We start from the raw sequence: 16437 nt of genomic DNA on the forward strand, positions 1-16437 counted from the left end.
CAGGACAGACAGGGCTACACAGAGAAACCCTGTCTCGAAAAACCAAAAAGAAAAAAAGAAGTTTGTGACTATGAAGAGAGAACTGGAGACAGGTTGGCAGTGAGGAGCAGCCTGATGTGAGAGAGGCCTGCATTGCCACCTGAGATCATGGTGCTGCTGCTCAGGGTCATGTCTGGACCCGCCAAAGGCCATAAAACCAAAGACCATGCCTACGAAGAAGGTCCTGTTGATTTGCTACCACACAGTGGCGCCCTGCCCCTGCCCCTTACCTAGGCAGCCTGGGTGAGCTGGCTCTGGAGAGCTGGCTCTGAGCCTTGCCAGAGAGTTAGCTCTGGTGGTGTCCTGTGGGAGAACTAGCAGGCTGATCAATTTAACTCCCACCTAGGCCCAGATCCAGGGCTTTGAGCTGACCCACCCCAGCATCTACCCTATCTATGAGCTGCTGGGGTGTGTGAAGGGGCCGGTCCTGCAGACCCACAGCTTGAGGATATCCGAGAGGAGTCCTGGGGAAACTAAGTTCAATCAAAATGTGTTATGTAGCTGGGCAGCTAGCTTTGTCTAGTCATCTACCAAGTTCAAATATATTGCTTTTTCTTTTATCTTTATAGTCTATTGCTTCTGCAGACATGGATTTCAACCAGTTAGAGGCATTCCTGACTGCTCAAACCAAAAAGCAAGGTGGCATCACCAGTGAACAAGCTGCAGTTATCTCCAAGTTTTGGAAGAGCCACAAGATAAAAATCCGAGAGAGCCTCATGAAGCAGAGCCGCTGGGACAACGGCCTTCGGGGCCTGAGCTGGAGAGTCGATGGCAAGTCTCAGTCCCGGCACTCAACTCAGATACACAGCCCTGTTGCCATAATAGAGCTGGAATTTGGAAAAAATGGGCAGGTGAGTCCGACGTCAGTTTCCCTTTGTAAACTCAGGATCTTCATATACTTATTTTACTTTTACTTAGCAGGGTTTACTGAAGTAACCCTAAAATCACTTTTAGAGGTAGAATCATGTAAACATTTTGATGTTTTCAGCTATAGACAGAGTCTATAAAAGCAGCCACATGTCCTTGCAGTTGTCTCAGAAGGGCAGAGTCGGACAGTTGTGACTGCTGTCTCCCAGGCAATGATAGAGACACAAGAGCAGGAGCCAAGGTTAGAGGGTGCACAACAAACCTTTCCTATTCTGTTCTCTGTGTAGTCAGTCCAGCATGGGAGGTGGGGCATCCTAATCTCTTAACTGTATCAATGCATTGTTCCTAAAGACAGGTGTGCCGTCTCTGACCTTACGCTCACAAATCATTTTCAGCTGCACCTTAATTATTCACGAACCAGGGCTGCTCACCTCTGGAGTCTCTGTCACATAGCAGGTGGCTTTAGTGTCTGTGCAGGGTTTCTTAAAGCTGTCCAGCTCCTGCTCCAGACGCCTGCTAAATTAGACTTCAGGTGACCTGGCTTATGTTTTTTGAGTGGGGAAGAGGGGAAAGAAACTGGTAATTAGAGACTATCCAGACCACTGAGTTATCATCACATTTATTTTTGAAAAATCTAAGTGCTTTCATTCTGTCCTGTACTAGAAATGTGTTTTCTTTCTCAGTGGTCAGCACTGCCTGTTGCTGGCTAGTTTCTTCACACATGCTGTTCTTTAGGGTTTTTTGTTTCTTTCCCAATGTAATTCCATATTGACTTTAATTAAAGGCACTTTGTTAATTAAGAAAATTAGAATGCCTTTTACTCATTTAGTTTAGAACAGTGTTAATTGAGGCAATGGGCTTGGGTTTATTGAATTGTGAAGTCTAGTCAGTGAATCATGCTACTCTATAGAAATGTGCCTGCTTTTCCCTCAGTAAACAAAGTGTAATGAGAAAAAAGTAAAGAAGGGAGTAGCAGGTAGCCTTGGAGCTTTTCTGGCGCGTGCACAGGCCAGCTGCTTTTTAGTCTGGCGATAGTGAGTGCACACGCGTGTCTGTGTCTCTGAGAAGACTGCTCTTAGGACACCATGTCACACACACCAACACCCACGCTCAGCTCCTTTTCAGGAACTTGTGTAGCATTTGCATGTGACTTACATATATCCTCCTTTATTTTAAATAATTCTATATTACTTATAATTCCTGAAACAATGTAAATTCTATGTAAATTATTAATATGCTGAATAATGGCAAAATAAAGCCAGTACGTGGTAGATACAGATATTTTATGTATTTTTATGTTGTGGTTGGTCAAATCTTGAGATGTAGAGCCTGTCAGGAGGAGGCTACTGTATTTCATGTTGTCTTTAAGTACTTAAAATGTGCTCAGTGTATAAGAATATACATATCGGGCTGGTGAGATGGCTCAGTGGGTAAGAGCACCCGACTGTTCTTCCGAAGGTCCGGAGTTCAAATCCCAGCAACCACATGGTGGCTTACAACCATCCCTAACAAGATCTGACACCCTCTTCTGGAGTGTCTGAAGACAGCTACAGTGTACTCACATATAATAAATAAATAAAAATCTTAAAAAAAAAAAAAAAAAAAAAAAAAAAAAAAAAAAAAAAAAAAAAAAACAACAACCTAAGAGGGCATCAGATCCCTTTACAGATAGTCATGATCCACCATGTGGTTGCTGGGAATTGAACTCAGGACCTTTGGAAGAGCAGCAGCAGCCAGTGCTCGTCACCACTGAACCATCTCACCAATCCTTCCACACAACTTTTATATTAATAGAGACATCAACAATAGTAGATCTGTAGCTGTCCTTGGCCTGTGCGACTGTAGCTGCCCTCAACCTGGTTTGGTGTACCCACAGCAGCATCTGGCCAAGGGAGCACACCGGCATCTGGAAGGAAGCTTCTGGGATTCCCACTTCACCTCAGCTACTTTTGTCCTCAGATTTAGCTTTGCATCGTAATTATCCATGTGTCCAGCATTTGGTGGCTCTTTTTGCCTATGGATAATAGTGTTATGAATTTTGGCACACTGGTTTGACTTATACCACCTTCTCAACTTTCCTGCAAATTGTTAAACTAGTTGGCTTACTTCTAACAATACATATTTCTCACTTGTAACAGCTAAATCTTTAAAAGATGAAAATCACTCTCCAAGGGATATAAATAAAGCTTTGTAGCTAATCCTCAGGTGGTGACATTTTTATATCATTGATGGTAGAAAGAATCAGTTTGACTTTTTAATCAGCAGCATCAGCAGCAGTGATGCCAGTATCCATATCTGTGTGCAGTCACTTATGACAACCAACCAGAGAAACATGGCTCAACAGTTAGTACTCTTTGGCTTTGGTCTTTATGGAAAGTTAGTGATTTTCTGTGATCAATACTTAGTGCTTCTGACTACCATGTTGTCTGTGAAATGGAAACTAGAATATGAGATTCAATAGAAGTAATAGATGTGTGGCATGGGCTGGATTGAAGACAGCCACAGGCCACAGGCTAGCAGTGTGGGCCCAGTAGGTGCCATTGCAATGGGCAAGTATGTAGTTGCAGAGATGGGAGAGACAGAGACAGTAAGAAGTTTGTGACTAGTCGGGCATGGTGGCGCACGCCTTTAATCCCAGCACTCGGGAGGCAGAGGCAGGCAGATTTCTGAGTTCGAGGCCAGCCTGGTCTACAAAGTGAGTTCCAGGACAGACAGGGCTACACAGAGAAACCCTGTCTCGAAAAACCAAAAAGAAAAAAAGAAGTTTGTGACTATGAAGAGAGAACTGGAGACAGGTTGGCAGTGAGGAGCAGCCTGATGTGAGAGAGGCCTGCATTGCCACCTGAGATCATGGTGCTGCTGCTCAGGGTCATGTCTGGACCCGCCAAAGGCCATAAAACCAAAGACCATGCCTACGAAGAAGGTCCTGTTGATTTGCTACCACACAGTGGCGCCCTGCCCCTGCCCCTTACCTAGGCAGCCTGGGTGAGCTGGCTCTGGAGAGCTGGCTCTGAGCCTTGCCAGAGAGTTAGCTCTGGTGGTGTCCTGTGGGAGAACTAGCAGGCTGATCAATTTAACTCCCACCTAGGCCCAGATCCAGGGCTTTGAGCTGACCCACCCCAGCATCTACCCTATCTATGAGCTGCTGGGGTGTGTGAAGGGGCCGGTCCTGCAGACCCACAGCTTGAGGATATCCGAGAGGAGTCCTGGGGAAACTAAGTTCAATCAAAATGTGTTATGTAGCTGGGCAGCTAGCTTTGTCTAGTCATCTACCAAGTTCAAATATATTGCTTTTTCTTTTATCTTTATAGTCTATTGCTTCTGCAGACATGGATTTCAACCAGTTAGAGGCATTCCTGACTGCTCAAACCAAAAAGCAAGGTGGCATCACCAGTGAACAAGCTGCAGTTATCTCCAAGTTTTGGAAGAGCCACAAGATAAAAATCCGAGAGAGCCTCATGAAGCAGAGCCGCTGGGACAACGGCCTTCGGGGCCTGAGCTGGAGAGTCGATGGCAAGTCTCAGTCCCGGCACTCAACTCAGATACACAGCCCTGTTGCCATAATAGAGCTGGAATTTGGAAAAAATGGGCAGGTGAGTCCGACGTCAGTTTCCCTTTGTAAACTCAGGATCTTCATATACTTATTTTACTTTTACTTAGCAGGGTTTACTGAAGTAACCCTAAAATCACTTTTAGAGGTAGAATCATGTAAACATTTTGATGTTTTCAGCTATAGACAGAGTCTATAAAAGCAGCCACATGTCCTTGCAGTTGTCTCAGAAGGGCAGAGTCGGACAGTTGTGACTGCTGTCTCCCAGGCAATGATAGAGACACAAGAGCAGGAGCCAAGGTTAGAGGGTGCACAACAAACCTTTCCTATTCTGTTCTCTGTGTAGTCAGTCCAGCATGGGAGGTGGGGCATCCTAATCTCTTAACTGTATCAATGCATTGTTCCTAAAGACAGGTGTGCCGTCTCTGACCTTACGCTCACAAATCATTTTCAGCTGCACCTTAATTATTCACGAACCAGGGCTGCTCACCTCTGGAGTCTCTGTCACATAGCAGGTGGCTTTAGTGTCTGTGCAGGGTTTCTTAAAGCTGTCCAGCTCCTGCTCCAGACGCCTGCTAAATTAGACTTCAGGTGACCTGGCTTATGTTTTTTGAGTGGGGAAGAGGGGAAAGAAACTGGTAATTAGAGACTATCCAGACCACTGAGTTATCATCACATTTATTTTTGAAAAATCTAAGTGCTTTCATTCTGTCCTGTACTAGAAATGTGTTTTCTTTCTCAGTGGTCAGCACTGCCTGTTGCTGGCTAGTTTCTTCACACATGCTGTTCTTTAGGGTTTTTTGTTTCTTTCCCAATGTAATTCCATATTGACTTTAATTAAAGGCACTTTGTTAATTAAGAAAATTAGAATGCCTTTTACTCATTTAGTTTAGAACAGTGTTAATTGAGGCAATGGGCTTGGGTTTATTGAATTGTGAAGTCTAGTCAGTGAATCATGCTACTCTATAGAAATGTGCCTGCTTTTCCCTCAGTAAACAAAGTGTAATGAGAAAAAAGTAAAGAAGGGAGTAGCAGGTAGCCTTGGAGCTTTTCTGGCGCGTGCACAGGCCAGCTGCTTTTTAGTCTGGCGATAGTGAGTGCACACGCGTGTCTGTGTCTCTGAGAAGACTGCTCTTAGGACACCATGTCACACACACCAACACCCACGCTCAGCTCCTTTTCAGGAACTTGTGTAGCATTTGCATGTGACTTACATATATCCTCCTTTATTTTAAATAATTCTATATTACTTATAATTCCTGAAACAATGTAAATTCTATGTAAATTATTAATATGCTGAATAATGGCAAAATAAAGCCAGTACGTGGTAGATACAGATATTTTATGTATTTTTATGTTGTGGTTGGTCAAATCTTGAGATGTAGAGCCTGTCAGGAGGAGGCTACTGTATTTCATGTTGTCTTTAAGTACTTAAAATGTGCTCAGTGTATAAGAATATACATATCGGGCTGGTGAGATGGCTCAGTGGGTAAGAGCACCCGACTGTTCTTCCGAAGGTCCGGAGTTCAAATCCCAGCAACCACATGGTGGCTTACAACCATCCCTAACAAGATCTGACACCCTCTTCTGGAGTGTCTGAAGACAGCTACAGTGTACTCACATATAATAAATAAATAAAAATCTTAAAAAAAAATTTAAAAAAAAAGAATATACATATCTACTGTAAGAATCTTAGGAAATTATACCATTTCTTTAACCTAGTATTTCCCTAATACTTTTTTTTAAAGGATTTATTTATTTATTTTACATATATGAGTACACTGTAGCTGTACAGATGGTTGTGAGCCTTCATGTGGTTGTTGGGAACTGAATTTAGGACCTCTGCTTGCTCTGGTCAACCCTGCTCACTCCGGTTGGCCCCCTGCTTGCTTGGTGTCTGCTCGCTCCGGCCCAAAGATGTATTTATTATTATAAATAAGTACACTGTAGCTGTCTTCAGACAGCACCAGAAGAGTGAGTCAGATCTCATTACAGATGGTTGTGAGCCACCATGTGGTTGCTGGGATTTGAACTCAGGACCTTCAGAAGAGCAGTTGGTGCTCTTACCTGTTGAGCTATCTTGCCAGCCCCCAAATACTTCTTGAACTAAGATTATAATGTGCCTTTTTGATTTTATTACAATAGTTTACAAGCCATGCAATCAAAGGAAAGAAGCCTTGACACACAGACTAAAATAGTTGAATCTGAAAATTATTTCCCATGTTAAGTAAATCACATAATTTATATCTGACTCTGTTTACCTCAAATTTAGAGAGTACCAGTTATGTCAAGGCGAGGAGCAAAGTAATGACACTAATGACAAAGTAAAGTGTGTCAGCACTGCAGCTAGAGCTTTCTGCTTAGGGCTGCCTGTGTCACATCCGCACGCTTTAGTATGCTGTGTTTTCATTTGTTCTATGAATTTCTTTTTCTTTTCATACTATAAAATATTTATTTAATGAAATAAATTTATAATCGATATAGAATTTAATAAAAAGTACAACAAATATTTTCACTCCTTTGTAAAACTTTATACAGTTTAAGCAACACATTCCAAATTCTATAAATATGGTCACATAGTGAGATATGAACATATTTTTTATTTAAGTAGGTAAAAAGGATGAGACTGGGTGTCACAAACTTAAACTCCAGGGAAATGTTGCTTTGGTAATGTGAACAATTTGGTTGTGCTACAATACATTGTATTTTGGAAGGCAACTTTCTCAAGCACAGGCTTTTCTTGTTTCTGTGTAACCAGTTCCCTATATAGCAACAGATGACCCTTTTGTTCTTGTTGGTGACTGTGTAAAAGAAAGCATTGGCTGGAGGAGCCCTCTGCCCAAACAGAACATGCAAACTTGTCCAGCCTGAGTTTGGTTGCCACCCTTCCCCGCAGTGTGGCACTGGGCACACTTCTCAACAGAAGTCTCCTTGCCTTTCTCAGCAGCGCCCGTTTGTTTTGTTTTTACTTTTGGTTTCTAGGACAGGGGTTCTATGAAGCCTTGGCTGCCCTGGAACTCACTCTGTAGACCAGGCTGGCCTGGGACTGAGATATCTGCCTGCCTCTGCCTCCTGAGTGCTGGGATTAAAGGCGTGCGCCACCACGCCCGGCTGCTTTGTTGACTTTATAATGTTTGCTGTATTCCTCACAGTTGCTTGCTTTCTGCTGCAGTATAGTTCCTTGTTCCCTATGTCTCGTGAATGCTATTTTTTCTTCTTTAGTGTGTAGCATTCCTTCCAGGAGCTTCTGTACTGCTGGATTAGTGGTAGTAAATTCCTTTAGCTTGTGTTTATCATGGAAACTTTTTCCCCCTCTCCAATTGTGAAGAATAGTTCTGCTGGATATAGTAATCTAGGTTGGCCATTGTTTTTCAGTGCTTGAAATGGACCATTCCTTTCTCCTGGCCTTTAGATTTTTTTTTTTTAGTGAGGAAATCTGTTATTCTGAAGGGTTTGCCTTCCTATGAGATTTGATATTTTCCCTTATGATTCTCAATACATTTTTCCATAAATATTATATTGAACTGTAGTATGGTACTTTCTGTTTGGCTTGGTTTCTGAATACTTCCTGTATCTGGGTAGCCATCTCTTCCCCATATTTGGGAAATGTCTCTTGTAATTTTATCAAATATATTTTCTGTACCTCTTAAGTAACTTCTCCCTCTTTTCTGTCTTTGTCATTTCTGCTTCTGTGGTGTCAGGAACTGAACCCAGGACATCCACGCTGGGCAAGCTCTCAGCCACTCAGCCATGCACCCCCTTCCCTTCCTTTGTCCTTTGTCCTTTGTCCTTTGTCCTTTGTGTTTTTGAGATAGAATTTCAGAAAGCTGCCTAGGCTTGCCTTAACCTTCTGTAAGCTCAGATAGGCCTTGAACTGGTGGTCCCCTCCCTCTGCTTCCCAGGCAGCTGGTGTTATAGGCTAATTGGATATGCCAATATGATGTACAGTATAAGCCAATTAAAAACAGTCACCTCTTCAGTTAGAATAACTTTTGAAGGAGCAAAGAAACAGTAGTCTCTCTTTTGGGAACAGGTGTGAGACCTGTCTCTGTGCGGTCCCCAGGCCCAGTGATACTTGCTGTGAATTTCCGGAGTGAACTGAAAATATATTTGATAAAATTACAGAAGAGAGGGTTGCTTGCCTCTGGTTTCACTGCTGCTGACTTAGCAGGGATCTTTTAGGTCTCTTAGGCTTCTTAGGGCTGGAGAGAAAGATCAGTGGTCAAGGGCACTGCCTGCTCTTCCAGAGGACCCATTTTTGATTTCCAATCCCCAGACGGTGACTCACAACTGTTGGTAACTCCTGTATTCTCCCACTTGGCTTCCTTTCCTGGTGAGCAAGCTTCATTGGCGTGGTTTTCTTATTATGCTGTGGGCAGACCAGGCTTCAAGACTAGGAACTGACTAGACATTTGCATCTGATTTTTTTTTTTTTCTGATAACTTCTGCTTTCTGATCCAGAGCATACACTTACAAAATGAAGGAGTCACTACAGACAGAGTCAGTTCTCTGAGCATCTACCACGCTCATCACTTCTAGTGGTGGCTTAGGAAAGGTTTCCATCAGTAGCTGCTTCTTTTTCATCACATCAAACATGTTCTTTCTCCCTTTTCCCACCCTCAGGCAGTAGTAGGTCGACAGAAGAGCCAACACAAGCAGAACTGGGGTGCTAGAATCCTCGGTGCCTCTGCATATCAGGCTTTCCCGAGGGGCCCTGAGGCTCACAGCTACTGGGCTCTCCCTCAGACAAGGGCTGCTGCTTTAGTAGGAAAGGCTGCTCTGAGTGTTGAGTAGCAGGAAGGTCTTGGGGACAAAACTTAGAGATAGCCTGTGTCACAGTGTGCACGTAGAGGTCAGAGGACAAATTTCTGAAGTCAGTTCTCTTTTTCTACCATGTGGGTCCTGGGAATCAAACTCAGATCATCAGACTTGGCAACAAGCTCCGCTTCCTGCTGAGCTATCTTACTGGTCTGGGCTGAAGTTTATACTGTATTTGAACTTAAATCTATTAGAGGCACTACTTTACTTTTCTTGTATTCTTCTAAAAGTGAAGCTAGACCTAAGACCTTTTTCAACTAAACAGAATGCCTACAAGATTGGTAGTGTTATAACTATCCCAATGAATTTTATAACATTAGGATTATAACCTACAGTTAACTATACTATACAGTACACTTTGCTGTGTTTTTGTTGTGTTTCATTTGCAGTGCTGGAGTTAAGTCCCAAATCTTCCAAATGCTAGGCAAGTTCTCAACCAGTAACTGACAGCCATGGTCCCTGTATTCACAGTTGTGTCCCATGGAAACAGATATTTTGCATTGATTCAATCAAGAAGAACTTCTGGGGTGCTGGAGAGATGATGGCTCAGCGGTTAAGAGCACTGACTGCTCTTCCAGAGGTCCCGAGTTCAATTCTCATCAACCACATGATGGCTCATAACCATCTGTAATGGAGTAAGATACTCTCTTCTGGTGTGTCTGAAGACATTGACAGTGTATTCATATGCATAAAATAAGTAAATCTTTTTTTTAAAAAATTTAAAAAAAAGAAAAAAAAGAAAATCAGAGCCGAGACGTTTTCCTTCCCTGTGTTATCTCATTAGGAGAGCTCTCTGTCTGAGCTCCTGTGAGCACTGGTGCTGTGTAATCAGTGCAAATAGACTCTGCCACAATAAGGTTCTTCTCCAGCTTGCATGTACACCTACCTGTACATCAGAAGAGTCACAGATCTCATTATTAGAGATGGTTGACAGCCATCACGTGGTTGCTGGGGATAACTCAGGACCTCTAGAAAAGCAGTTACAACTCTTAACTCCGAGCCATCTCTCTAGCCCTCCCATATATTTCATTTCTCTAGTTTGATTTTTTTTGAGTACACGAACTATGTGCAGTACTTTATGCTGAGCATACAGTAGAAGAGACTCAGAATACGCCTGCAATGCATTGCTATGTAAGGATCAACCAGAGTGTATGAATCTTACTAACTTCTTCAAAGGAGAAGCATGTATTTGCTGTTCAAAGCCTCTAATGTGTTCTTTGAAATGAATTCTTTACTTCAGTGAAACCCAGTATCCTTGTCTACATATCCCTGCACTACTCTTTGGAACTTTAAAAAAATTTTAAAATTACATTTATTTATTCAGTTGGGGTAAGGGTATATACCAGGGTTCGAATGTGAAGATCAGAGGCCAGCTGGCTTAGAGTCAGTTCTCTCTTTCCTCCTTTCTCTCGGAGGTGGGTCTCAGAGTTGTAATTCAGGCCACCAGTCTTGGTGGCACTTACCTTTACTGGCTGAGCCATCTTGCTGCCACCTTGGCAGCTTTTTGTATTGACTTAGCTTCTTTAAAACAAGGTATAAGTAAACATACATTATTTTAAATCTTATTTTTAGATTCCTGATTATTTATGACTTCTGTATATTTAGCCACTATATTTTATTAACTGAAAGGGTGCATGTGTACATGCCTGCCTGCGTGTGTGCGTGTGTGCGTGTGTGCGTGTGTGTGTGTGTGTGCGTGTGTGTGTGTGTGTGTGTGTGTGTGTGTGTGTGTAAGCCAAAGGCTAACCTTGGGTGTTGTTCCTTTGGTTCTGTACACTTGTTTTTCTAAAATGGGGGCTCTCATTGGCCTGCGTTTCACCAAGTCAGATGTGCTGGCTGGCTGTTCATCAAACCCAGGGATCTGCCTGCCTCTGCCTCTCCAGTGCTGAGGCCTCAGTGTGCCCACCATTTGGATGTCGTTTCTAGGGATTGAACTCAAGTTCTCATTCATGCTCAGGGAGTACTTTTGTATCTGATCTATCTTCCAGTCATGAGATAGGAGTCACAGGATCAGATATACCTCCCCTTTTCTTTGAAACAAGAATGCCCAGTTTAAGGGAAATATCCTACGGAAGTGACTGAGAAGACAAACAGAAGCCTTAAGTGACCGCTGACAGGGTGGTGTTCATACTTCCACTTTTTCCTCAGTTAAAGAATAAAGGCACAGACTTTTGGAAAACCATTAAATTAATAAGCAAGTTTTGAGAGGGAAAATCAGAAAGTAGCTCCCTTAAAATGATTATGTCTTACATTGTGTAGGAGTTGATATTTACTTAAATTGCTGGCTCATTGTTTACACTGAAAGCTTTTGCAGTTAGCAAATGTGTTAGCATGCTATAAAGTGTAACCCCAGCCTGAAAAGGATGTGATGGCCCACTTTGTACTCTTTTTTTGTTTGTTTTCGAGACAGGGTTTCTCTGTATAGCCCTGGCTGTCCTGGAACTCACTTTGTAGACTAGGCTGGCCTGGAACTCAGAAATCCACCTGCCTCTGCCCTTCCAAATGCTGGGATTAAAGGGGTGAGCCACCCCACTTTGTACTCTTGCAATGCATCTTGAAGTTAGAAAATGTATCTAAAGCAGCTGTCAAGTTGGAGATTAGCCTGTTGGGATGGAAGAGAATTTTTGTTTCTATTAAGATTCACATTGTAATTATGTCAGGGAATGGAGGATAGTAAGAGGATGCTGGGATTAAGCCCTAGCCTTGCTTCAACTCTCCATCTCTTACTGTCCTTCCCTTTGCTGATGATCATTTTGAACATCTCTGCACGCTGGTTCTCCTTCCCCCTTGGACTAACTTCTTCCACACCAGCCCTTTTCTCTGTCACAGTGCTGCAGTTTAATTTCTCACTAATAACTGACAAATTCATCAGTGCTCCCTGAATGTTTCTTGTAGTTCAGGGCCCATCTCGTCATTTTACATTGGGGCTGTATCTCTGACCAAGACGTTTGTGTAATAGTAGATGCTCAGTGGTGGCCATCCACCAATCACCACGCATGTGCTTCATGGATGCTGACAAGGTTTTCTCCCTGAGCTGGATACCAAGTGTCCTTGCCTTTTGACTCTTAAGTACAGACATGGAAAACAGTCTCATGCCTCAGAAGGTCAGCACTTTGTTTATCCTCCTGCTGAACAAGAAACTAAATGGCAGTTGACATTGTTAGTAATGTGAGGCCCAAGTTGCAGGCTCTGTAGTCACTTTCTAGTAAATAATCCCCAACTGTTCTTGAGTGCATTTCATCTCTTCCGTGCTTTGCTTTCCTCATGCAGGGAGTTGGCACATTACTTCAGTATTTGGCTTAAGTCCAACACTCCACACCAGTACAGCACAAACCTCTGCAAGCCTGGAACAGAGTGGGATGGGCAATTCACATTTATACTAGCTGTATCATTTTTATGTTGACACATTAAAACAAACAAACAAGATGGCACCTTTCATTTAAAACTGTGCCTTGTTTGCAAAATGTATCCCCCACTTTTCTCTTACATGTTACAGACAGTGACCTTCAGAAAAAGACAGTGAATTGAAACATTTGTTGTCTTCTAACTTGACCTTGACCTGTGGTGGATGAGAACTCTCAGGTCTCAGTCTGTTAGGTTAAAAGAGTCAGAGTGTATGGACACTATGTAACTATCTGGATAGAATGCTTTCTTAGCATAAAGGTGTAGACTTTTCTCCAGTGTCGTTTTTGATAAATATAGAAGCTCTTCATATTCATATTTTCATTTCATATTTAGTTAGCTGCACAAATTAAACTTAATTGCTGTGATTGGCTCGTAGAGCTTTGCATTATAAGTTGGTGATATTTAGCACTGTATTTAAATCCTGCCTTATATATGTTATTTTATTGTCCTAACAACAGTGTTGTAAGGTAGACCTTAGGATTTTTTTTACTAAATGAAGAAGATAAAATATTGTTCTGTAGATCACATAAGTAATTCTTTACTCAAGTTAGAAGACAACAAATGTTTCAATTCACTGTGTTTTTCTGAAGGTCACATTGTCTTAAAGTATTGTCTGTTACTACTTCCAAGATAAACATGTGGGAAAAAAAGCTAATTCAGTGGATGGGTTGTATGTGGTAGTGGAAAGAAGTGGAGGGAGATGGAGAGATGGCTTTGCAGTTGAGAGCCCTTGATGATCCAGCACCTAGGTATAACTCCAACTCCAGGGCCTCCGATGCCCTCTGCAGGCTCCTGTGGGCTGCTGTACATACTCAGGCACAGATATAGATACAGAAAGAAAAATAGAAAGATTTTGTTGTTTTTGTTCATTTTTGAGATAGGGTTTCTCAGTTTAGCCCTGTGTTGTCCTGGAACTCGCTCTGTACACTAGGGTGGATTCAGACTCTTCAGAGGTCTGCCTGCTTCTGCCTTCTGAGTGCTTGGATCAAAGGCATGCACTACCACACCTGGACAAGTAATTTCTTTAAAGTAGAGCTGATAATGGCTTCTCTGGAGCTGATGTATGGCCATTGTTTGTAGCAGAGGCGTCTTAGTTAAACTTTGATACCAATTCTAAGTTTTCCTAATGGTCTTTGAAGACACAGCCTCTCATTCTATAGGGTTTTGAATGCAGAACATAATTTAGTTCCACCAGACTTTAGAATTTAAAGTCTACTTGCAAATTACTTTGAGATTGGCTTCCATTTGTCACCTGGATTAATAAATGCAGACTTCTGGTGGTTTCTGTTTCAATCCTGGAAAGTCTGACAGAAGATTTTTAGAATAATCCTCTATTTTTCAGAGCTGTCTATGATATGTCGGTGGACAGGAAGTCTGTGCTGTGCGCGGCATTGGAGTCCATTTGCCTGTGTGTAAATCCGAATTTGCCTGTTTGTCCTCATCTGACGCTGGCCCATTAGCATCATTGCTGTTCTCCATTTGCATTCCAAGAATAAACTTACTTTTGCCAGCTGTGTTCCCAGTCTAATGTTTCAGAGCACTGGCTTGGTAGAGGTGTCCTAGTCACTGTTCTGCAGCTGTGAAGAAACGCCGTGACTGTGTCTACTGTTGTCATAGCCGGAAGCATGGGAGCACACAGGCAGTCATGCTGCTGGAGAGGCCTAGAGTTCTACACCCAGCTCCACAGGCAGCAGGGAGAACCAGTGACCTCCAGTGACACACTCCCTCTAGCAAGGCCACACCTCCTAATCCTTCAACTGCTGCTATGCCCTGAGACTAAACATTCAAAAGTAGGAGCTTGTGGTGGTTCTTATTCAAACCACCGCTCCCCCCCATTAATTAGAATAATTCATATGCTGCCTTCCATACAACACCTAGATGAAGACTGGGATCTATATTAATTTTGGAAACAAATGGGTTAGATAGAAATTTAAGGTCAGAGTTGTAAATGAGATGGTAGTATTGTCACCCCTACCATGCAGTGCTGAAGAGCCCTTTAGTAACTGCCCTCATTTGGCCTATAACTTGTATTTCCATTATCAACTATGAAAGCCTTAAATGCAGTAGCTATGGAAGTAGTCATTTTGTTGATTTTTTTAGCCTTGTTTATGCTTGGATTGGAATATCATGGATTTCCTTTGGGAAATAAGCCAGGAGGATAGATAGCCATTTATTTATTTATTTATTTATTTATTTATTTTCTTTTTTTCTAAGACAGGGCTTCTCTGTGTAGCCCTGGCTGTCCTGGAGCTCACTCTGTAGACAAGGCTGGCCTCAAACTCAGAGATCCGCCTGCCTCTGCCTCCCAATGTAGGCATGCACCACCACTGCCCGGCCGAGGATAACCTTTGATGAGGGTATTTTTACACCTTGGACCAATGAGCTCTTCTTTAGGCAACTATTCCTATCTTGTGTATTTAAATTGCACAGCTTGTAATCTCAGTAACAAAGTTGGTATTCAGAAATGTAGAAGTAACTCTCAGAGCTTTAAAGAGCACAGGCTTGTGCTCTTCCTTTTCACTGGAGGGAGGGAGTGTCATCAGAGTGGCCTTTCAGAGAGGTTGACTCCCTCAGTAGTGTGGGGTCGCTCAAAACTTAGCCCTTCCTCCAGATAGGTGCATGCTGGGATGTGATAATTCATTTAAGTCAGTAGATTCCAGTACCTGACACAGTAGTTCTCAACCTACTGGGTCCTGGTAATACAGCTCCTCATGTTGCAGTGACCCCAACCGTACATTTATTTTATTGCTACTTTATAACTCTAATTTTGCTACTGTTATGAATTGTAATGTAAATATCTGTGTTTTTCAATGGTCTTAGGCAGTCCCCATGAAAGGGTCATTCAACCCCAAAAGTTCAGAACTGCCGAACTAACATATGATAAGATTCACCTTGAAATTTCCTTATTCATGATTACAGTGTATTTTAAATGAATCTGTTTATTCTCTGTGGATAAAATAAAATTTCCAGGTCTAATTTTTTATATTTAATTTTATTTTTAACTATATGTTCACATGTGTGTTTATGTGTGTAAATGTGATATCCGAAGAATTCAGAAATCCCTGAAGCTGGAGTTAACAGGTCGTTGTGAGGTGCCTGGCATGGGTGGGGTCTCCTCTGTAGGAGCAGTGGCCGACAACTGACAACTGAGCTGTCGCTCTAGCTCCTCTCTAGCTTTCTTTATAATGAAAAGCACTGTGGGCTTCTTTGCTAATTTATACATTGTATTTGTAGAGTTGAAAGGTTCTGTTTTGTCAGGTTACATAATTACAGAGTTTAAATGGTGTTTGCTGGCAGTGGGGTAATGATGCTACTGGCGGAAAGCAGCCCTTTGACTCGGGTGCTATGATGTACCGTATATCGGTTACTAGAGGCCCTACCTCCAGTGGTATCTGTAGGAAGTGGAAACAGCTCTTTCTAAGGTCAAGTGTTTCTCCAAACCTATTTTTTTCTGAGACTATCAGGAAGCCTCCAGTTTTAGAGTAAGGAGTGAACTTTCAGCCTTCTGTCTACTAAGTGTGCATTGTTCCTTCAGAGACACTGACAGTGGCCTGTGAGTCAGAGCCTTTGGAAACAGCAGGTGAGCTGGTGATAGTGGATAGCCTTGGACAAAGATAATAGTTTATATTTTGTTGAATTAGAGATTAAGAATTACAGCCGGGGGCTGGTGAGATGACTCAGTGGGTAAGAGCACCCGACTGCTCTTCTGAAGGTCCAGAGTTCAAATCCCAGCAACCACATGGTGGCTCATAACCATC

General features: G+C 42.5%; 2 protein-coding genes across 2 annotated transcripts in view; both read left to right on the forward strand.

The window, feature by feature from the left end:
* Commd1 (copper metabolism domain containing 1) overlaps nucleotides 1-1359 on the forward strand; it is a 26075-nt gene extending 24716 nt beyond the window's left edge. The window contains exons 2-3 of the mRNA XM_021211161.2: nucleotides 609-890; nucleotides 1258-1359. Coding sequence (XP_021066820.1) covers nucleotides 609-890; nucleotides 1258-1359 — 384 coding nt within the window. The remainder of the gene's footprint in view (nucleotides 1-608; nucleotides 891-1257) is intronic.
* A 2592-nt stretch (nucleotides 1360-3951) lies between these two features.
* Nucleotides 3952-16437, forward strand: part of LOC110330482 (COMM domain-containing protein 1) — a 56094-nt gene continuing 43608 nt past the window's right edge. Inside the window, exons 1-2 of the mRNA XM_021210611.2 lie at nucleotides 3952-4056; nucleotides 4218-4499. Of these exons, the coding sequence (XP_021066270.1) occupies nucleotides 4236-4499 (264 nt within the window). The 5' untranslated portion in view covers nucleotides 3952-4056; nucleotides 4218-4235. The remainder of the gene's footprint in view (nucleotides 4057-4217; nucleotides 4500-16437) is intronic.

The sequence above is a fragment of the Mus pahari genome, chromosome 13, assembly GCF_900095145.1.
Source record: "Mus pahari chromosome 13, PAHARI_EIJ_v1.1, whole genome shotgun sequence".
Lineage (NCBI taxonomy): Eukaryota > Metazoa > Chordata > Mammalia > Rodentia > Muridae > Mus > Mus pahari.